This window comes from Anabrus simplex, chromosome 1 (genome assembly GCF_040414725.1).
Source record: "Anabrus simplex isolate iqAnaSimp1 chromosome 1, ASM4041472v1, whole genome shotgun sequence".
NCBI classification, from domain to species: domain Eukaryota; kingdom Metazoa; phylum Arthropoda; class Insecta; order Orthoptera; family Tettigoniidae; genus Anabrus; species Anabrus simplex.
The window spans coordinates 964,863,172-964,887,749 of NC_090265.1; the positions used below are offsets into that span (position 1 = coordinate 964,863,172).

Sequence of the window (24,578 nt, forward strand, 5' to 3'; positions counted from 1 at the left end):
GGGACAGTCTTGGGTTGTTGAGGTGAGTTGTTGGTGAAAGTCGTTAGTCGAGTTAAGCTGAATTGGTTATGTTGTGTTGATAGTGTTCTGTAGTTGGTTGAGATGCTAATGTGGCAGTCTTATCCTTCTTACTTTTTGATTCATTTCAAGATGGTTGTTCAGTAATGTGTGTTTATAATGTGTATATAATTTGTAAATAAACAGTGTACACAACTGACAGCATTTCATGTGTGTGTCTTTGTGTTTACAACAAGAAGGATGTTCCATTCAAGCGATTTCAAGGTGTCTTTCACTGGTTTTGCTGTGTGAGACAGCGCATTGTCATGTAACAAAATCAATCTGCCATGTCTTCTGGCCCATTCTGGTTGTCTTTCGATCAATGCGTGATTTGAATTAATCATTTCTTGGCAATAGCGTTGTGCATTAACTGTTTCACTGGGCTTCAAGAGTTCATAATACAAAATACTGCTCTGGTCCCACCAGACACAAAGCATGTTTTTCTTGCCGAAGTGATTTGGCCTTGGTGTTGAGGGACCGGCTTCACCAGGTGACAGCCATGATTTTCTCTGCTTCAGATTTTCAAAATAAATCCATTTTTCGTCGTCCGTCACAATTCAGTACAGAAATGATTTTCTTTCGTGGCGTTGAAGCAGCATTTCACAAGTGACTTTGCGATTTTCCATTTGCTGTTCTTCCCCATTGCTCGTAAACGTCTGCTGATTGTTTCTAGTGACACATTTAATGCTTGTGCCAATGGCTGTTGATTTTGATTCCACAGTGCGCACTGCCTTTCACATTGAAATCACCACGTTTAAATTGATATAGATGTTGATTTCCATAGGGAATCTGAAATATTTGTCCCGAATTAGTAAATTTATAATTTATAAATTTATAATACCAATATAAAATTACCCAGACCATTTATATTGGTATTACGTTTAAATTGTTGAAACCATGTATCACATCTTCTAATCGATGGAGCGTGTTTACCATATGTTTCTACCAGCAAACGATGACTTTCCACAGCCTTTTTCTTTTGATTAAATAAGAAAAGCAATGCCATATGTTCTTTTTCAGGCACAAACATCGACATGATCACTGAACGATACAACACAGACGCTAGTGTTTGACGGACTCAACTTGTGTGTGTTGGTACGTTAATGTCAGATGAACAAACTGACGTAAGTGTCAAATTCATATGCTGCGTACTGTTTGTTGGCGCCATCTCTTAGTGAAACCGGAAAAGACTTATGCATACACCTGGTATGTATGTATGTATGTATGTATGTATGTATGTATGTATGTATGTATGTATGTATGTATGTATGTATGTATGTATGTATGTATGTATGTATGTATATGTATGTATGTATGTATGTATGTATACACCTTAGTCCCATTTTCTGATACAGGGTCGAAGATGAGGTGAGATGAAATTATATGGTATGTTTTCTTTTACAGCTGGATGCCCTTCCTGTTGTCGACCTCAGTCGAGGAGCTACTGAAGATGAAATGAATAATGATAAATGAAATTGGGTAAGGAGGTGGAAGGAATCACTTGTGGCATGTGAACAGGTACTGTCCAGGCATTGGCTGGAAGTGAAAATGGGAAAACAAAAGAAAATCATTCTCAGAACAGCCGACAGTGGAGTTCAAACTCACTCATCCTTCGAGTGCAGAGCGTGGCCACTCCAAGATGAAATAAATGATGAAATCAGTTACTTAAAAGATATTCATATACAAAGTTTTTATAATGTGTTCTTTTTATAGGTATGTTATAGTGTAATATCTATATAGAACTTGTGTGTTTGACAGACTGAAGAGCTTTTAAGTTACATTTAACTGAGTGGACAATGGAGAGCATGGGTTCCTTCTTAATAAAACAGCCTGTATTCACATCACATCATCAAAATAAGGTGATCCATTTGGGATGTCAAAAAAAAGTAGAACATTTATATACAAGAAAATATTCAAATTTATTACCTGTTAATGGTATGTACCCTTAACCACACAAAAAATGACTGTTGCAACAGATGACTTTCTTTCAAACTCTTGTTTGAAATAGGATGAACATATTGTGCAGGTGTAGGATTTGAAGTATCATCTCTTCAGCCATCAGCTATACACAGTTTACAAATATCCTTGCGTTTCGAGAATGTATAAAATTAAATAATTCTTTGCTGGCCAAGTTTTGTGTGGATGAGTGTACATGTGTAGGAGTGTCACCAGTTGCATGTCCCAGCACATTAGCACTCAACATGACTGCCATTGCGGACACAAGCTAGATCATAATATGCGAACACTCCTGCACTATGAGAGCTTATGTGGTGGAGTGCCATCGAATTGAAAGATCATTTGCTACCTCAAACTAGATATGTGTATTAGAAGGATGATTCTGAAGACTTAAGTGTGAAGCAAGGTATTGTATGGAAGTGAAACATAGGCAATAATTTCTGCAGAAGGAGAATACAAGCCTCTGAAATATAATGTGCACCTAAGAATGTTGAAGGTGGATGGGTACATTAGATCACAAATAAAGAGGTACTGAACCAGTTGGTGAGAGGAGAATGACCTTACATTTCTTCACTGAATTTACCTAACAATATTTTGTCTCTTTCCACACTCCAAAATTCGTTCTGCTCCCTCTACTGGGAAATCACCATTATCGATGGTGAAGTTATGTTTAACTAGGAGTCGAAAACAGATCTGTCGACCCACAAGACTTCGAAATTGACTGTATGGTAAATTAGCGGAATTCGAAGAATGTACAGACACACACACAGTAGAAAACATATAAAGCCTTGTTACTCACTGCATTCTCTTGTACTGCACTTTTCTTTCTTTGCCTGTTAGTGGATCTTTGAGCCGAGCATCATATCTAGCATACACTATCAGTTGGCATACTTTACGAAATTTGCTTTCTCGTGGTACTGCAAACAGAGGAGTATCAAAAAATGGATGATTTTCACGCAGATCTTCTTCTCTCTGATTTCTGCAACATAAAACACATGGCCAGGAATTCCAGAAGTCAAAAAACAAGGAAAGCTTAGCAAGTACATAATGTATGTTCTTAAGCTGACTCATTCAAATTTGATGAATGCAGGAGCAAAGGAATGTCAGCAAATATATGTAGGACAAATTCCAAAGATTAGTAGTAATGATTTCAGAGATAGCTCTTAACTTTAGAGACAAATAATACAATTTTCTTCAACAACATTTGATATCATTACTAGTGAATTATGAGCTTTCCACACAGAATACTAAGGAAAAATGCAGGAAAGAGAAATAAATCTGAAACCTACAAAAAGGACCGATTACAAATAACTTCTGTAAGTCACTGCCATTTTAACTGATACTGCATTCTATGAAATAGAGCATACATAAAAAACAATACCTCCTCATTTCAGCTTGCTGCCGCTTGGCTTGCAGAAGTTTAATGTCCAAGTCCTGCGGCCTACTGCGAGATGAACTAACACGATTCATTGCTCCTATATCACCATTTTCCATTAGATGTTCATAGGTCTGTTTTAGCTTGATTGATCCACTACGAACACTTCGACGTATTGACCTAAGAAAACAAAAAGACAGATAAAATATGTTCCTAGAACATGTATCATAGTATATATTAAGAACAAATGTCCCTAACAATACTAAAGCTAACTGGGTGAAGTACTCAAGTGATTTTGACAGTAATATACCATGGTTTTCACCAATTATGAATAATTACTGTAGTATTGCTAATGCAGTATTAGTTACTGCTAAAAGTTATGTTCCCCGAGGAGTGAGGATCGAATATATACTAGTATGGAGCAGCATAACAAAAGTGAAGCCTGATAAATAAAAAAAAAAAAATGTTGATAAAACAAGAACTATCCCTTATCAAAAGACACTACACTGTATCATTAACCTTTTTTAACATGATAATGCAGATATGTAAGTACTCTAATGTTTATTAGTCATTCATACCTGATTTTAGGAGATCATGTTGTAGGTATCCAAATAATCTTGAAAAAATAAATCCTTAGCTGCTGGTTATAGTGCAAAAATGGCACAAGGCACAACACAAAGTAGTCTCGATTAAGATAACCAAACAACAGAGTTGTAATTCACTTTCTACCCTACTTCATAATTCACTATGACTACTGTTATAAATATTGAACTGGCAAATTCACTAATAAACATGTACAGTAACAATCTGACTAGTATTTATGATACACATGATGTTGAGTCTTCCCTGACAGTTTAGAAACTTTCACTTGTGTGATACATTTCAAAGCATGTATCAGGGTGTAAGAATGGCTTTATGTGCAAATTTTACAATAATAAGTAGTCTCTTTTCTTACTTTTTGGAATTTGCAAACAAAACACAGGCCACAGAATCCTTTTTTCATTGTCTGTACCTGCTCTTTCACTTAGGTTATTTTCACACTCATTTGCAACAATTTCACATTCCTCGCCTTCCCACTCATTATCACTCATTTCTGGGTATTTATCATCACTATTTAATAATTGTGACAATATTTCACTCTCGTTTTGAATATATTTCCGTGACATAACGTCTAGAAAAGGCAAAACATGAACTTTCACTATGTCAACAAACTTATATGAAGTTACACCAGCATGAAAACCGTGCTTCGGAACAACACCCTTTTTATAATTCCAAATCCCTGTGTTTAGCCTTCTGCACCTGTGCTCACGACATATGCAGTATTTGAAGTCTGGCGTTCATCTAATATGAGATGCCTTCATTTCCTTGGTATTAGATGGTTAGATGTAGGATACTGTCCATTTATTATTGTGAATTATGTACTACGAGGGTTTTCTTCAAAAGTTTGGTTTCTTTATAATTACCCTGAGCTGTTTACTGAATTTACATTGCAGGTCATTATCATTTGTTCTTCAGTTATTCTAAATTCATTATAAAATTTTGTGTTAAATTTGCAGTTGTCATGTTTCAGTAAAAGATTTTAAATTAATAATCCTTAATTACACTGTCTTTATTTTAATTTTCATGGTGTTTATTTTCATCAGTTTCAGAATCACTGTGTCTTCTAAATTAATTTACTCAGTTTGCTCGATTATGGGGTCATGTGGGCTGAGTAAGATTTATAAATTCGGTACTGAGCCGTGTCATATCTGTCCGTCCATAATTTTGTAAATATCTTTTTGAACATGGTGTATTTGTCTTGGGTGCCTTGCGAAGGCAAATGGATTGAGACTTAGGACTTAAGGTGCTGAGGGTTTATAGCCCTCCTGGGAGTACGATACTGGTCCTAAGGTAGTCTCATGTCGTGTGATGAAATCATGTAATACTGATGGTTATATTTTGCCTTGTATTGTGTCCTAGTATTGTTGTATGCTGGAGTACAGATAGGCATGGTGACCTGCTGTGATCTGATAATTCCTGGTATGAAGGTGTTATTTGTGCCTTTTTATTTCGTATATCAGTTAGTCGGATTTTGGTACGTGCACTCTTGAACTATTTTTTATTTTCATTTGGGTACTCCTCTTGTTTGCTATTTTAATGTGATCTTCTATTCAGTATTTGGGCTTAAACAGCATATTCTTGTTTGGTGTGGTCACACGTGCTACGTCATGTGACTTTTATTAGTACTACATTTTTAAAGTAATGTACATGGCATGATGAAGTGGACAGTGACTAACTAACCTCAATTTTGTGACTTCGAAGGGTCATATGAGCAACGTTGAAAGCTAATGTAATAAAATGTAATTATCCCCTGGTTTGGATTCACTTGCAACATTCAAAATTTAACATCCCATTTATTTTCATTTTCTTAAAATTAAGAATGCACCTAGGTTGGTAACTTAGAGTTAACTTTTAATGAGGATATGGTCTGGTGTATTAATTTACCCTGAAAATAGTATGTATGTAGTACTTCATGTCAGTAAACAAGGTCTAGTTTAGGTAATTTCATTTACCTGGAGGATGTTTTCTCTTTTGTGCTGACTTTTCATATCTGGTGTGCTCAAATTGATTGGTAGTAAATTGTATAAATGTATTTTGTGAATCGTTATGTGTTTGGACTATATCTTTATTGACATATGTTTTTTCTAGTAAATGAATTCCTTTCTTTAAATTTTGGGTTATGTAAGATCTTGGGTTTTATACTTTAAACTTGTGGGTCTAGGGTAAACTCCTATAGGTTTTCATTTTTATCTTTTATCTTTCTCTTAAAATTAATGAATAGTGCTTGCCCTGGGTTTCTGGTATCCCAAATCCCAAGTGTGGGAGGGAGTGGTCCATATGGTAGACAAACTACTGTGCTTGTCTGGATGCTACACTAAACCACTTGGTCGCTACCATCCAATTCTGGAACTAAGTTGTTGGAATGTTCCAGCTTGCAGCAGTTACGCCATACTGCACGATACACCACTGTCTGTTTCCACTCAGTTCACTAGATGGGTGAGCTGGGCTGAAAGTTACCAGATTGCTATGGTTGGACTGAAAGTGTATGGGAGTTTGTTGGCAGCCAGCCGGTGTCAGTAGGTACATAAGTCAGCGAAACCAGAGGTCGAGATGGAATACTTCGATGTATAATGGACGTTCCAGTTGAAAACGGCATCAAGATGTCAGTGTTGTGTCAAGTACTCCTTGCTCCCCAGACTTTAAAGTCTTTTTATTGAGCCCTAGCTCAATTGTAAGCAGGGGAAACATGTGACATGTGGCCAAACCTCCAGTTAATTTAAAAATAAAACTTTGTCACTTTCGAGCGTAGGAGGATGTGGCCGGAGTTGAAACAGCAGTGGGGAAATGATCCAAGCCTCTTTAAATATTGTGTTGAAAAATTCATTTATTGTCAAAATTATTTGTTGGAAGAATTGTGTTTCTTGAATTATGAACATTTTGAACATTGCAAGAATTATGATTGGAAAAATTTTGTGTTAAAATTATCATGTAGTTGCGAGTTTAAAAAAAGGTATGTATCTAAATTTTGAGACAGCGTGTACTTACATGTGCCATTTTTGGTGGTGAAATTAGTGTTGTGTAGCGTTGTGTAAAAGAAAGATCTCGAACATTTAGCAGCGGAAATGAACTGACTTGTAATTGGTTGGAATAAGAAAACATTTAATTGGTGAATGTGAAAGTCGGGAGTAAAATTCTATAGCCTGATTGGTTACTTTGTACTTGCATCATTTCCGGCTTCTCGCTCCTTTGTTGGAGTGAAACTTGCAAATTAATATAATATAAGAAATTGATTTTAACTTCAACCTATTCAATACAGTACAAGATGTTAACGTATTAGTTAAATATCGTTAAAATAGTTGAGACATGTTTCGCCCCTTCTGTGGGGCATCATCAGTCATTTCAATACCTCAAAATTCTACCAGACGTCCAGTTGGAAATTATAAAAATTTGCTGCATGAGTGAATACATTAAAAATATTTACAAGATCTTATCATTAACAAAATATCAAATTGATTAAAAAATGTTGCACTAGTGAACACGTTGATGAATTTTCACTTAAAACAAGGCCGTCATATGTACAATATTGACAATAATGGTAATTTAAAGTCTTATTTGATGCTAAGTTCGAAGACAGTTTAAAATTTATATACAAATATTATGAATGAATGCAGAATACATATAATTACAATTGCTGTACACATACTTTACATTCTAAAATGTTGTGGAAAAGCATTCCGAATTTGTAGTGATTTCATTAAAAAAATTTTAACCTCAATATTACATTCCTGATGTAGTTTAATCAGAATTAGCTGCAAGATGTGAAATTTTGTATGTGGTATTATGACCAGCTCATGTAAAAATGTTGCATTATGTCGTAATTCAACTTGGATGTCTATGTTGACTAATTATATTTTAGACTCAAACAAATTAGTTCGCCGAAGTACCCATGGGCTAAATCACCTCCGTTGGACACTCTCTATGAAGACGGAGTGCCTAGTGCATGTTAACAACAGTTGATATTTGATTCAAAAATGAACCTATGTTGTAACAAGTTAAAATAATGGCTTAAATGAGGGCGGTTGAAATGTCGTTAAATCTTCCCAATTGAATAGTGTTTTTAAGTTTTTCTGTGTGTTTCAGTTGTTGGAATATAGGATGTCAGTTTATTGGTTGAATGGGTGACAGTCGAAATGTTGTGCGATGTAATTGATGTTGAGCTGCCTTACGTATGTGAAAATCTTAAGTGTTGTTGGGCTGTTACCTTATTGTTAAGAGGTTTGTGAAACACTGGCTGTCACTAACATCTTGCTCCTCGTGTTGTACGTGTGACATCTTGGTGGGGGGAATTTTGTTGCAGTGAGTTGTTTTTTGTTCCACATGATGATGTAAATATTGTATATTGTGCTAATTTTGTTTCCATCTAGGCTCTCTTTTGTTTTTTTCATTTGTTCCTTCATTATGTTTTTTGGCATTTTTTAGCTTGTATTATGTAAATTATTTCAACACCCCCCTCCCCTTTTCACTGAAAATGGCACAAACGAGCCGAAACATGTATGAATTTGATTACTCCGGCTAATGATGGAATATATGATGTATTGAATTACGAGGATACACACATTTTTTCACCTTTGTAAAGTGAAAACCGTCAATATGGAATGATTCTGATATCTTGTAATAACTTTTTCTTTTGTTAAAAGAAAACTTGTAATTAACATGTAATCACTTTTCCTTTTGTTAAAAGAAAACTTTGTAATTAACATGTCATAACTTTTCCTTGGGTTTGCCTCCAGTAGTTTTGCTTCACTTAACACACCCACAGAAAATCGATGTTCCTTGCTGGAAGTGTTTTAGGTAAGGATACTATGTTGCGGTGCCTCTGTGTTAAGTTTTATTCCCACTTTTTTTTTCTCTGAAGTTAGCAAAATGGGATTAGCTCTCATTATAAACCATGTAAAATTTCTTTGATATTGTGTGCATATCAGAAAGCACAATTGAATTAGTTCAGTTCTTCCTGCATTTGTAAAATTTGAAAATTACTTTGTTTGTCGCGCGTATTTACTGGCGCAGACAAATTTTTATTTTCATTTAGTATATGAATTGTTTTGTTTTAGTTGTAGATTTTGGCTCATACCTTTTAATCTTGGTTTGTTCGTTTATTAAATTAAGAGTTTGAGGGTGATTACCATCTACCAATTCTGTTCCACAACGGATACGTACCATCTACCTCATAGGGTTTCCGTGCCACTTCCCACGTCCTTTGATAGTTGTCAAGTTTCCCAACCTGTTTATGTTTTATGTTGCTTTGAGTCTGTGAACCTTGTGTTTCTTCTAATGTTTTTACTATGCGTTTAAAATGAATAAATTTTTAAGTTTATTATTATTATTACTATATTATTATGATTTAATTATGTTTGTGTAACCAGTTACAAGGTTACAATAAGAATGCAATGAAATGGTTGCTTCAGATTATCTTTAACATCTTAATTACAGGAGAATTTCCTCCCGAGTTCAAGCATATTAAGATTCTTGCCATCTAAAAAGCAATAAAACTATAGAGACTGTGCATGTGAGTGGACATAAAGGAGTATGAGGGAAGAGATAGCGAGTTTGAGAGAGATAATTAGGCTTTTAATGGAGGACAGGAATCAACATACAGGATGTACCGATAGTATACAGTAGGTAGGCAGCAGGGAGGAGAAGGAAGGGAAGAAGTTGTGGAAGACTGGTGAGCTTTTGTTTTAGGGGGAAGGAAATTGAGGGTAAGGGGTCTAGTCTGCGGAGAGTTTAAGAGAGATATTTGTGAGGAATCAGTATGAGTCATTGTAGACAGAACAGTACAGGGAAGATAGGAACAGAGAAGTGTTACATTGGAGGGGCAAAGCAAGAGGAAAGGGAAATGTAAAGCAGACGATAGAAAGAGGGAGGTGGAACAGGGCCGTGAGAGGAAGAGAAGGGAGGAGGAAATAGGTTCTGCAGCTTAAGGGAGAAAAGGAGAGGAGGGGATCTAAAGAGGTGGGTGCGATTCACATTCTGGTCATGGGGGACTCTACTGTTAGGCAAATGGGAACTGCATGTGGAGGAAAGGGAATCAAGGTAAAGTGTTATCCAGGAATTATGTTAAGGTAGATGTTAAAGAAAGTAGAAGGGAAGGAGGGAGCTAAGGGGAGGTGCTAATTTTCCAAGTTGATACTCTGACCTTTCACCAGAGTAGAATAAAAGGGGCTGATTATTTTTAATTTTAGTGAAGTAGGAAGAGAAAAAAGTGGAGCAAGATAGTGAATAGAATCTTGTCACGACTCTGTTTCCAACAACATGTGACCCGACCTAGCCAAATATCAGCCTAAATGTATGAAATGTTTGGGGAATGTCTATTAAAGAGAAGAAGAAATTTAGAGCTTAATACATATCTGGAGATGCAAATTTTAAAAACTGTCAAATTTATACCAACATTCTTTAAGGTGATGGGTGCTATATTAAAAGTAGAAAAATTACCTTTACTTTACGGGAAGAAGATGTGAATGGAAACTGATGTAATCTTGGAAAAATTTAGAAGGATCTGAGGGGATCAAATGAGGTGGGTAGGGTTGAGGCTCTGGTCATGGGGGATTCTATCATTAGACATGTCGGGAAAGTATGCGGAGGAAAGGGTACCAGGGAAGAGTGTTATCCAGGAATTAGGTTAAGGCAGATGTTGAAGAAAGTAGAAGGGAAGGAGGAGGGAAAGGAGAAGGTGGTAGTGTTTCATGTTGGTACTAACAACGTAAGACAAGCAGGTATAAGTACCAACATAGTTGGGGATGCGTGGGATCTGGTAAATGCAGCACGGATAAAGTTTAAGGAAGCGGAGATTGTTATCAGTGGAATACTGCGTAGGACGGATATTGACTGGAAGGTGATTGGGGATTTAAATGAGACTATGGAGTGGGTATGCGGGAAACTGAGAGTGAAATTTTTAGATATTAATGGGTGGGTAGGAGATAGGAATCTGCACTCATATGGCCTTCACTTAAACCGCAGTGGTACATATAAGTTAGGAAATTTGTTTAGAAGGGTTATAGGGAGGTACATTCAGGGAAACAGGGTGCGCTAGGCAGCGGTGTTAAGGGAACAGGGAACTGGAAATCAAGTAGGGATGACATAAAACTGTTAGTGCTCAACTGTAGAAGTATTGTAAAGAAAGGAATAGAATTAATTTAATGGATATATACTTACCAGATATTGTAATAGGAGTTGAATCATGGCTGAGAAATGATATAATGGATGCAGAAATGTTCTCACAGAACTGGAGGGTGTATCGTAGAGATAGGATAGGAAAGGTAGGAGGGGGAGTATTCATTCTTGTGAAAGAAGAATTTGTAAGCTACGAAAAAGTTAAAGATGACAAGCACGAAATTCTAGGGGTAAGGCTCATTTCTAAAGATAATAGGTAACTTGATGTCTTTGGAGTGTACAGACCAGGAAAGGGTAGCGCAGATGCTGATTCAGAATTATTTGATAAGATAATCAGCTATGTGGGAAACAATAAGGAAAGGAACGTGATCGTAGCGGGTGATCTCAATTTACCAAATGTCAATTGGGAAGGTAATGCGAATGACAGGAAGCATGGCCAATAAATGGCAAATAAGTTAATATGGGAAGGGTACCTGACTCAGAAAGTGATGGAACCAACTAGAGGGAAGAATATTCTGGATGTGGTGCTGGTAAAACCAGATGAGCTCTATAGAGAAACCGAAGTAATAGATGGTACCGGTATTAGTGATCACGAAGCTGTTTTTGTGGTAATTAAAAATAAATGTGAAAGAAAGGAAGAGATTAAAATTAGGACTGTTAGGCAGTACCATATGGCTGATAAAACAGGCATGAGGGAGTTTTTAATAAGCAACTATGATCGGTGGAAAGCGGTAAATAAAAATGTAAACAGACTCTGGGATGGGTTTAAAGCATTTGTTGAGGAATGTGAAAAAAGGTTTGTACCTTTAAGGGTGATAAGGAATGGTAAAGATCCACTATATTATAACAGGGAAGTAAAGAGACTAAGAAGGAGGTGCAGGTTGGAAAGAAATAGAGTTAGAAATGGCTGTGGAAGTAAGGAGAAATTGAAGGAACTTACTAGGAAATTGAATCTAGGAAAGAAGTCAGCTAAGGATAACATGATGGCAAGCATAATTGGTGGTCACACTAATTTTAGTGAAAAATGGAAGAGTATGTATAGGTACTTTAAGGCAGAAACAGGTTCCAAGAAGGACATTCCAGGAATAATTAATGAACAAGGGGAGTGTATATGTGAGGATCTTCAAAAGGCATAAGTATTCAGTCAGCAGTATGTAAAGAATGTTGGTTACAAGGATAATGTCCAGATAGAGGAGGTGACTAATACTAAAGAAGTATTAAAATTTACCTATGACAGCAATGACATTTACAGTAAGATACAAAAGTTGAACACTAGAAAAGCAGGTGGAATTGATAAGGTTTTGGGGGATATACTAAAGACAATGGGTTGGGATATAGTACCATATCTGAAGAACTTGTTTGATTTTTGTTTGCATGAAGGAACTTTATCAAATGAATGGAGAGTTGCTATAGTAGCCCCTGTATATAAAGGAAAGAGTGTTGGCATAAAGCTGAAAATTATAGGCCAGTCAGTTTGACATGCATTGCATGTAAGCTTTGGGAAAACATTCTTTCTGATAATATAAGACATGTTTGCAAAATTAATAAATGGTTTGACAGAAGGCAATTTGGGTTTAGGAAAGGTTATTCTACTGAAGCCCAACTTGTAGGATTCCAGCAAGATATAGCAGATATCCTGGATTCAGGAGGTCAATTGGACTGTATTGCGATTGACTTATCTAAGGCATTTGATAGGGTAGATCATGGGAGACTACTGGCAAAAATGAGTGCAATTGGACTTGACAAAAGAGTGACTGATGGGTGGCTCTGTTTCGAGAAAATAGAACTCAGAGAATTAGAGTAGGTGAAGCTTTATCTGTCCCTGTAAACATTAAAAGGGGAATTCCTCAAGGCAGTATTATTGGACCTTTATGTTTTCTTATATATATCTATCAATGATATGTGTAAAGAAGTGGAATCAGAGATAAGGCTGTTTGCAGATGATGTTATTCTGTACAGACTAATAAATAGGTTAAAAGTTATGAGCAACTGCAAAATGACCTCGATAATGTTGTGAGATGGACAGTAGGCAATGGCATGATGATAAACAGGGATAAAAGTCAGGTTGTGAGTTTCACAAATAGGAAAAGTGCTCTCAGTTTTAATTACTGCGTTGATGGGGTGAAAGTTCCCTTTGGGGATCATTGTAAATACCTAGGTATAAATATAAGGAAAGATCTTCATTGGGGTAATCACATAAATATGATTGTAAATAAAGCGTACAGATCTTTGCACAGGGTTATGAGAGTAGTAAGGATGTAAAGGAGACAGCATATTTGTCTCTGGTGAGACATCAACTTGAGTATGGTTCCAGTGTATAGGACCCTTACCAGGATTACTTGATTCAAGAACTGGACAAAATCCAAAGAAAAGCAGCTCGATTTGTTCAGGGCGATTTCCGACAGAAGAGTAGCGTTACAAAAATGTTGCAAAGTTTGCACTGGGAAGACTTGGGAGAAAGGAGACGAGCTGCTCGACTAAGTGGTATGTTACAAGTCATTAATCTCATATTTGGTCCGTATTGACGACAGTGATTACATATAATTTTTAAAAAAATTTTGTTTAATGTCAACCTAGTCAATAATTATAATTACCACTATTGTGGTTAAATGATCATAAATAATTGAAAAATCGTGAACATGTTTCGCCCTTCTTAACGGGCATCATCAGCACTATGAACAACTTTAAAAATAATAGTTACATTTAAGACTGTCTTACAATAATCAATCATATAAGATTGGAATAAAATGTGACATTAAAAGTTGTTTTTGATACCATTATTAAAAAGTTATAAGTAAATCTTATAAACAACAAGTTAAAACAATTGTAGGTCAATCTCATAATCTAGTCTAAAAAATATATATGTTAATGTTGGTAGGAAGATTGTCAAACGGCATTCATCTGAAATTGAAATGGATCCATTTTCTTTAACATTTGCTGAAGGTCCATATTAAACTGTATTCATCAGCAAGTAGAAATTCGAAGAACAAAATATATACAAAACAAGGGCTCTAATTAATCATGTAGTAGAAGATTAGGTCAAGGATGATATGGTAATTCTTCTTGAGTTAAATTGGTTATGTAACCAGTCGAATAAGAATACGTTGAATTAAAAATACACGTCGTAAATTCACGACAATGCACTGGATTGAAGATATTTATCAATATCATTGTAGTATCCCCTCTGTTGTGTAAATTTTCAATTATGAGAATGTTGGATAGACTGTAAAGAAAAATATAAAAAAATGCATTTAAAGTGTATGTACAAAAATAACAGTTGTTATTGTATACGGTTATGGGTAACGTAAAAATGCGTACTTACTCAAATGCCGTAGAGTGTCTAACTTGTTCTGTTGCTAGCGGTAATCTGACTGGCGTTTCTACTACGTGTATTGTATGGGTGTGGCGGAGGGAGGGGGACGAGTTGAGGGAGGGAAGAACTGGGTGGATTGGTACATACTGGTGTCGATATGGGAGGGGGATTATTCGGAGGGGGAATTATAGGTATGGTATCTGGGGGCGTGTTTGGAGTTGTTGTGTTGGTAATTTTTAAAATATGCGGGATTCTCTTTTGATTTGGGATAACTGTTTTCAACAACTTAGGTATTAATGTGTACAAAGGACTCTTAATTTCCATGTCGTCATTAAGGTTATAATCCTTATTAAACGTTTTGTCCAAATAAATATAGATATTTTCAAATTCGTTTAGCAGTTTTCCCTTGTTAGTATTCTTTATTATTGTTAGATCTTTTTCTATTGTGGTAAAATGGTGGCCTGTTTCCTTCATGTGTGTACTCATAGCGGAATATTTGTTATGTTTTTCGGCATTGAAATGTTCCAAATACCTAGTAATAAAACTTCGCCCAGTTTGACCAACGTATGAATAACCACACTGTGAACAAGTCAACCTATAAACTCCTGAATTCTGATATTTGCTGTTATTATTATTATTTATTTTATTATAATTAAAAAATATGTTCTGTGTAGTATTGGTTGTTCTGTAAGCTATGTTTACATTATGTTTGTTGAAATTATTGGTAATATGGTGGATCATTGGGCTATTATAAATGAAAACGGCATATTTATTTTTGCAAGGTTTATCCGGTTTGAGGTTAGTGGACAGTTTGTTTTTTATCTTATATATCAGACGGTTTATCATTTGAATTTTGTATCCATTTTGTAACCATACCTACAAGGATTCTTATGTAATTCAATTCAGTTCTCAAATTTTTCTGAGATAAAGGGATTCTTAAGGCTCGAAATATTAGACTGTAAAAAGATGTCTGTTTTTGTGTTCCAGGATGTAGCGAAGAATTATTTATTGTAATTGACGAGTGTGTAGGTTTTTCTGTGCATTTGATATTCGAAGGAGTTATTAGATCGCGTAACTTTTATATCCAAGTTTAAAGAGTTTTCATCTTCATCCTCTTTCGTAAATTTTATATTGGGGTTAATCTTGTTTAATTCGTACAATATATCATTACTATTGGTGGTATTCTTGTCAATTATGAAAAATGTGTCATCCTCAAACCTCAACCATAAAGTAATTCCTTTTATGTAGGTTTTAATTTTCGTGTGTTCTATCGTATCCATATAGATATCGGCTAGGATACCTGAAATGGGATCTCCCATCGCCAATCCATTCTGTTTGTAGATTTTACCATTAAAGGTGAAATAATTATTATCCAATGTAAATTTTAGTATAGTCATAAATTCTTCGATCTCCATTTTACTGAGATTACTGTGTTTACTGATATTATTGTAAATAATATTAGTGGTGTCTTTAAGTAGAATATTTGAATACATGTTGACAATACCGAAAGAGCACATTATATGATGGGACTCTAAGTTAAATTCGTTAAGGGTTTCGCAAAAATCAATAGAATTTTTTATTGGATGCTTGTTGTTAAAGGTATAGTGTCTTTTGAGAAAGTTATGGATATATTTAGAAATTTGGTAGGTTGGGCTGTTACGACAGTTAATAATTGGACGTATAGGGACATCCTTCTTATGAATTTTGGGGAGGGCTTTACCTTTAGGGAGGCTAGGATTCATGTTAATGAGATTTTGTTGTTCTTGGTCATTAAAAATTACCACCAAATTACCAATAATTTCAACAAACATAATGTAAACATAGCTTACAGAACAACCAATACTACGCAGAACATATTTTTTAATTATAATAAAATAAATAATAATAATAATAATAACAGCAAATATCAGAATTCAGGAGTTTATAGGTTGACTTGTTCACAGTGTGGTTATTCATACATTGGTCAAACTGGGCGAAGTTTTATTACAAGGTATTTGGAACATTTCAATGCCGAAAAACATAACAAATATTCCGCTATGAGTACACACATGAAGGAAACAGGCCACCATTTTACCACAATAGAAAAAGATCTAACAATAATAAAGAATACTAACAAGGGAAAACTGCTGAACGAATTTGAAAATATCTATATTTATTTGGACAAAACATTTAATAAGGACTATAACCTTAATGAGGACATGGAAATTAAGAGTCCTTTGTACACATTAATACCTAAGTTGTTGAAAAAAGTTATCCCAAATCAAAAGAGAATCCCGCATATTTTAAAAATTACCAATACAACAACTCCAAACACGCCCCCAGATACCATACCTATAATTCCCCCTCCGAATAATCCCCCTCCCATATCGACACCAGTATGTACCAATCCACCCAGTTCTTCCCTCCCTCAACTCGTCCCCCTCCCTCCGCCACACCCATACAATACACGTAGTAGAAATGCCAGTCAGATTACCGCTAGCAACAGAACAAGTTAGACGCTCTACGGCATTCGAGTAAGTACGCATTTTTACGTAACCCATAACCGTATACAACAACTGTTATTTTTGTACATACACTTTAAATGCATTTTTTAAATATTTTTCTTTACAGTCTATCCAACATTCTAATAATTGAAAATTTACACAACAAAGGGGATACTACAATTATATTGATAAATATCTTCAATCCAGTGCATTGTCGTGAATTTATGACGTGTATTTTCATTCAACATATTCTTATTCGACTGGTTACATAACCAATTTAACTCAAGAAGAATTACCATGATCTTCCCTAACCTAATCTTCTACTACATGATTAATTAGAGCCCTTGTTTTGTATATATTTTGTTCTTTGAATTTCTACTTGCTGATGAATACAGTTTAATATGGACCTTCACTAAATGTTAAAGAAAATGGATCCATTTCAATTTCAGATGAATGCCGTTTGACAATCTTCCTACCAACATTAACATATACAGTTGAACCTGACTTATACGTATATCAAGGAGAAGAGAAAAAACTACTTGTAACTCAGAATTACTTAGAAATCAGACTTACACAATACATTACATATTTACTAAAAAACCAATGGAATAGACCTACATGTGTAAATCCTTGCAAATAATAAATACATTAAGACAGAAAATATTATTTTGAACTCGGCCCAGCCTTAAAGAAATCAGATAGTTTGGCTTGCTCCATTTTTCTTGCATTAAGGGTATAAACCTCCTTTTGCAAACATAGTACTGAATTCAAAGCATTTTCATTACAACTTTTCGCACTGATGTAACACCTACACATATAGACTGCACTTAACACTTCACTCAGTTCAGGTGTTTAAGAATTCAAGTCGTTATCTCAATCTCCATCACTGTCACTATCTCTTGTAGCTGGTCCATCACCACTGCGTTGTTGGCATATGTCAGCAATAATATCTTCATCCGGTTGTTGTCCACATACAGCCAGATTATCATCGAAATGCACAAAAGTATCGAATTCTACACACTCTGGTAGCGTTAGCTCATTGGCAGACAAAACTTTGTCCCCATAATCATCATTAGAGGCAGCCTCATCTAGTAAGACAGCAGCTTTGCAGAAACAATTACTGATTGTGGAGGATGACACCTGCTTCCAGGCAGCAGAAATAACTTCCATTGCTTGTAGCAAATTAATAGAGAGAGGTTCATTTCCTGCATCACTCAGTGTTATTAGATGTTGAACCAGCATTTTTCTACAGTGCACTTTGAAATTTGCAATGATGCCCAAATCAAGTGGTTGTAGAACACTGGTACAGTTAAGAGGGAAACATTCCACTCGGACATTCTCCAGAACGATTTGAGGTGGATGTGCTGCACGCACATCGATCCATAATAAGAAGGATCTTCTTCTGTTTCTTTTTTATTTTAATGTCCAGTTTTTCAACCACTGTTCCATTAAAAGCATAGTCATCTGAGAATTTCTGTTGGATTCATATTCCATAGGTTTTGTTTTCGGACCCTTAAAACACCTCTGATTCTTCGATTTTCCTATCGCAAGTGGAGGAAGTTTGTCAGATCCATCTTCATTGGTGGCGAGAAGGACTGGTACACGAATTTTACTTTTCTTCCCTCCATGACATGGGTCACCTTTTTCAGCTAATGTTTTATTAGGAAGGAGATTGTAGAACAGGCCGGTCTCATCACAATTGTAGTTGTTTGGAGGCTGGTAATCGCTTACGATACCCGGCAGAACCTCTTCTTTCCAGTGTTGCACCATGACATCGTCCACAGCTTTTGAGTCACTGCAATTTGTTCTCCGTGTGATTTCATGATGATCTTTAAATCCTTGCAACCACCTGATGAAGCCTTGAAATCAGCAGTGATACTCATCATTTTAGCTAAATCTATCGCCTTTGCCTTCAGCATGTCGCCACTAATTGGTAGAGCTACGGCCCACATATGCTGGAACAATGTGAAAAGTACTTTCTCCAAATCTACGTACCTTCCGTGGTATAAGCAACTCCTAAGTCTGAAGCAATTTCAGTTTTTGTTTGGTGTGGATTAGCGCCCACTTCTCACATACACTTTTCTTTTTCATCTAGGATATAAATTTTCCTGTCCTCCATGGCTAATCAAAAGCAACAGATTGACAAAATGACTGTTCAACAGTAAACACCAGATACCGGCAACGTGGACATTTTTGTTCCCATGAAAGAAATTCTCATATTCAAACAAATTTAATGTATTTTATTTTGTTTCCGCACCGAAACCGCCCACTTTGCTTGTAATGTATCTTAATCTTTGGCGGCAGTGTGAAGGTCAAAAACGACAAAGGTAGAGGATGAGCGAGATTGAGAGCAAAGAGGAATAGCTCGGTTGGCCTTTGTTAAGCCGCCAGTAAGTGAGGGTCAACAATGCCACTCGGCGAAACTCTTTGTGTTCTGTTTCAGCAACGAAACCCGACCGCTCTACTTCCGCCTACGCCACCCAAGTCGAAACATCGCAAATACAGTAGTTTCTTTTAAAAAATCACGTGCTCATTACAATTACGCAAAACTCAGTCATATTTCAGTGACACTTAATACGCATAACAGCGAATTAAGTATAAACGGATTACGTATAAATAAGGCTTAACTAACACACTTTTAAATTACATTTTGCTGGGACCTTAAGGAAATTACGTACAAATGCGAATTACGCAGAACAGAGTTACATATAAAGCAGGTTGAACTGTATATTTTTTAGACTAGATTATGAGATTGACTTACAATTGTTTTAACTTGTTGTTTATAAGAATTACTTATAACTTTTTAATAATGGTATCAAAAACAACTTTTAATGTCACATTTTATTCCAATCTTATATGATTGATTATTGTAAGACAGTCTTAAATGTAACTATTATTTTTAAAGTTGTTCATAGTGCTGATGATGCCCGTTAAGAAGGGCGAAACATGTTCACGATTTTTCAATTATTTATGATCATTTAACCACAATTGTGGTAATTGTAAGTATTGACTAGGTTGACATTAAACAAATATTTTTTTTTAATTATATGTAATCACCGTCGTCAATACGGACCAAATATGAGATTAATGACTTGTAACATAGTGGCCGACCAGGCAAAACACCTAAAGAACAAATTTCTTAATATTAAGACAAAAATTTGTAAATTGAATAAGGACATAACTTTTTTTTTAAATTGCCTGAAATTGAAATTGATCCCAAAATTCTTAAGATCGACACAAAGGAAGAATTTAAATAGTAAAACCGCACATAGGGTACAAAACAAGGTAAACGATATTTGGTTGAGGAATGAAATTAAAATAAGACACCAAAAGAAGGCCCATTTGAATCTTCAACTATATAAAATACACTTATTAGTATCCCAAGAAATGGTCCCATTGGAATGGAAGTCATTCTAGCAGTATGTAAATGACAAACTAACGCGACTAATGGATATAAATCAGACAACACTTGACAAAAAAACAAATGCTACTAGAAACAAACCATACTCAACCACCCAGGCCAAAAATAAATAAACAGAATATAAATCTAATGCATAACTTCACACCAACAGTAATAAATTTGACGAACACACAGTTTTCAAATGAAGAGATATAACTTTTACACAAAGGTCCTAAACATAATTGGCCTAATAAAAATAAGGAGGTCGATATTATAAATACCATAGCCGAAAAAGAGAGTAACATTTCCAAATTACCTTGTGATGTACAAAAAAATTTAAGAACTGATATAAAGAAGAAACTTCCAAAGTTAGCCGAAGACCTGAACACCAATTTTGACCCAGACCAACAAAAATTAATACAGAACATGAAAACAAAAATAGATAAGAACAATATCATTGTAACCAAGGCTGATAAAGGAGGCTCAATAGTTCTGTTAGATAAACATGCTTATATCCAAAAAACAGAAGATTTTCTTAATGATAATAATTATACAATAGTAAACAAAGACCCAATAGTAAGAATACAACGAAACTTAAAATCATTATTTAAAAAAATCAACATTTCTTTTTAATGACCAAGAACAACAAAATCTCATTAACATGAATCCTAGCCTCCCTAAAGGTAAAGCCCTCCCCAAAATTCATAAGAAGGATGTCCCTATACGTCCAATTATTAACTGTCGTAACAGCCCAACCTACCAAATTTCTAAATATATCCATAACTTTCTCAAAAGACACTATACCTTTAACAACAAGCATCCAATAAAAAATTCTATTGATTTTTGCGAAACCCTTAACGAATTTAACTTAGAGTCCCATCATATAATGTGCTCTTTCGGTATTGTCAACATGTATTCAAATATTCTACTTAAAGACACCACTAATATTATTTACAATAATATCAGTAAACACAGTAATCTCAGTAAAATGGAGATCGAAGAATTTATGACTATACTAAAATTTACATTGGATAATAATTATTTCACCTTTAATGGTAAAATCTACAAACAGAATGGACTGGCGATGGGAGATCCCATTTCAGGTATCCTAGCCGATATCTATATGGATACGATAGAACACACGAAAATTAAAACCTACATAAAAGGAATTACTTTATGGTTGAGGTTTGTGGATGACACATTTTTCATAATTGACAAGAATACCACCAATAGTAATGATATATTGTACGAATTAAACAAGATTAACCCCAATGTAAAATTTACGAAAGAGGATGAAGATGAAAACTCTTTAAACTTTTTGGATATAAAAGTTACACGCTCTAATAACTCCTTCGAATATCAAATTCACAGAAAACCTACACACTCGTCAATTACAATAAATAATTCTTCGCTACATCCTGGAACACAAAAACAGACATCTTTTTACAGCCTAATATATCGAGCCTTAAGAATCCCTTTATCTCAGAAAAATTTGAGAACTGAATTGAATTACATAAGAATCCTTGCAGGTATGGTTACAAAATGGATACAAAATTCAAATGATAAACCGTCTGATATATAAGATAAAAAACAAACTGTCCACTAACCTCAAACTGGATAAACCTACCAAAAATAAATATGCCGTTTGCACTTATAATAGCCCAATGATCCACCAAATTACCAATAATTTCAACAAACATAATGTAAACATAGCTTACAGAACAACCAATACTACGCAGAACATATTTTTTAATTATAATAAAATAAATAATAATAATAACAGCAAATATCAGAATTCAGGAGTTTATAGGTTGACCTGTTCACAGTGTGGTTATTCATACGTTGGTCAAGCTGGGCGAAGTTTTATTACAAGGTATTTGGAACATTTCAATGCCGAAAAACATAACAAATATTCCGCTATGAGTACACACATGAAGGAAACAGGCCACCATTTTACCACAATAGAAAAAGATCTAACAATAATAAAGAATACTAACAAGGGAAAACTGCTAAACGAATTTGAAAATATCTATATTTATTTGGACAAAACGTTTAATAAGGATTATAACCTTAATGACGACACGGAAATTAAGAGTCCTTTGTACACATTAATACCTAAGTTGTTGAAAACAGTTATCCCAAATCAAAAGAGAATCCCGCATATTTTAAAAATTACCAATACAACAACTCCAAACACGCCCCCAGATACCATACCTATAATTCCCCCTCCGAATAATCCCCCCCCCCATATCGACACCAATATGTACCACTCCGCCCAGTTCTTCCCTCCCTCAACTCGTCCCCCTCCCTCCGCCACACCCATACAATACACGTAGTAGAAACGCCAGTCAGATTACCGCTAGCAACAGAACAAGTTAGACACTCTATGGCATTCGAGTAAGTACGCATTTTTACGTAACCCATAACAGTATACAACCACAACTGTTATTTTTGTACATACACTTTAAATGCATTTTTTTATATTTTTCTTTGCAGTCTATCCAACATTCTAATAATTGAAAATTTACACAACAGAGGGGATACTACAATTATGTTGATAAATATCTTCAATCCAGTGCATTGTCGTGAATTTACGACGTGTATTTTTAATTCAACGTATTCTTATTCGACTGGTTACATAACCAATTTAACTCAAGAAGAATTACCATGATCATCCCTGACCTAATCTTCTACTACATGATTAATTAGAGCCCTTGTTTTGTAAATATTTTGTTCTTCGAATTTCTACTTGCAGATGAATACAGTTTAATATGGACCTTCACCAAATGTTAAAGAAAATGGATCCATTTCAATTTCAGATGAATGCCGTTTGACAATCTTCCTACCAACATTAACATATATATTTTTTAGACTAGATTATGAGAATGACCTACAATTGTTTTAACTTGTTGTTTATAAGATTTACTTATAACTTTTTAATAATGGTATCAAAAACAACTTTTAATGTCACATTTTATTCCAATCTTATATGATTGATTATTGTAAGACAGTCTTAAATGTAACTATTGTTTTTAAAGTTGTTCATAGTGCTGATGATGCCCGTTAAGAAGGGCGAAACATGTTCACGATTTTTCAATTATTTATGATCATTTAACCACAATAGTGGTAATTGTAAGTATTGACTAGGTTGACATTAAACAAATATTTTTTTTTAAATTATATGTAATAAGTGGTATGTTCCGAGCTGTCAGTGGAGAGATGACGTGGGAGGACATCAGTAGACGAATAAGTTTGTATGGTGTCTTTAAAAGTAGGAAGGATCACAATATGAAGATAAAGTTGGAATTCAAGAGGACAAATTGGGGCAAATATTAGTTTATAGGAAGGGGAGTTAGGGATTGGAATAACTTACCAAGGGAGATATTCAATAAATTTCCAATTTCTTTGCAATCATTTAACAAAAGGCTAGGATAACAACAGATAGGGAATCTGCCACCTGGGCGACTGCCCTAAATGCAGATCAGTAGTGATTGATTGATTGAATATGATTTAAAAGACATTAATGTCCAGATTGAAACTTTAAAATCATAGGAAGATTATGAGTGTATGATACATAGCCTAGCTCCTCTCTATATATCACAAATGAGGAAGATACTATGTCGTCGTCATAGTGCCAACACCCAGTATAAAAGAGCCGGGTTGAAATTTTTTTTTTTTTTTTTTTGTCTTTATTTAGACCGTCTTTACCAATCTTGCTGAGCATTGTTACCAAAATGTGGGGAGAAGTATTTTGGTGCACTAAGAAATAGTGAATTAACAGGGAATAGAAATGTATTTGCAAATCAAGTGAGATTAATTGTGTGATAAAAGAAGTGTTATGTTTAATACCTCACAGTATATGCTGGAGTAGTCACAAAGGATGATATCTTTAAGTTAAGTTGCAGATTTCAAGTTCCTAAGTATTTAAACAGAAATAAACATTTATTTCTAAATATTTGAGTGTAATTTGATGTAGTTTATAAATTCATTTACTCAAGTTGGTTTTGGCAGACTGAAGAGCCTAACAGTTATAAATTAACTGAGCTGAAACTGAAGAGAGATGGCTTCAGATATTACAAAATGTTTAATAACATCAAAACTGTATATTACAGGCAAGAGTGATTGGGGAAATGTCTCTTTACACCAAATTGCCTCTGCCTCACTCAAATATGTCAAGAAGGAAATGTTACATCCGTAAACATTCAGACTGGCCCTTGCTACTCAGTTCCAGAACTGATTGGCTGACATCCAATCCAACTATCACAAATGACGTCGAGCTAGAAC

General features: G+C 35.0%; 1 protein-coding gene across 2 annotated transcripts in view; it reads right to left on the reverse strand.

Annotated features, from left to right (window-relative positions):
* The window catches only part of na (sodium leak channel non-selective protein na), a 711,066-nt gene that overhangs the window by 358,851 nt on the left and 327,637 nt on the right, over positions 1 to 24,578 (reverse strand). For both annotated transcript variants that reach the window (XM_067148870.2, XM_067148869.2), the window contains exons 15-16: positions 3,395 to 3,568; positions 2,813 to 2,992 (exon numbers count right to left, since the gene is read on the reverse strand). In XM_067148870.2, coding sequence (XP_067004971.1) covers positions 2,813 to 2,992; positions 3,395 to 3,568 — 354 coding nt within the window. The remainder of the gene's footprint in view (positions 1 to 2,812; positions 2,993 to 3,394; positions 3,569 to 24,578) is intronic.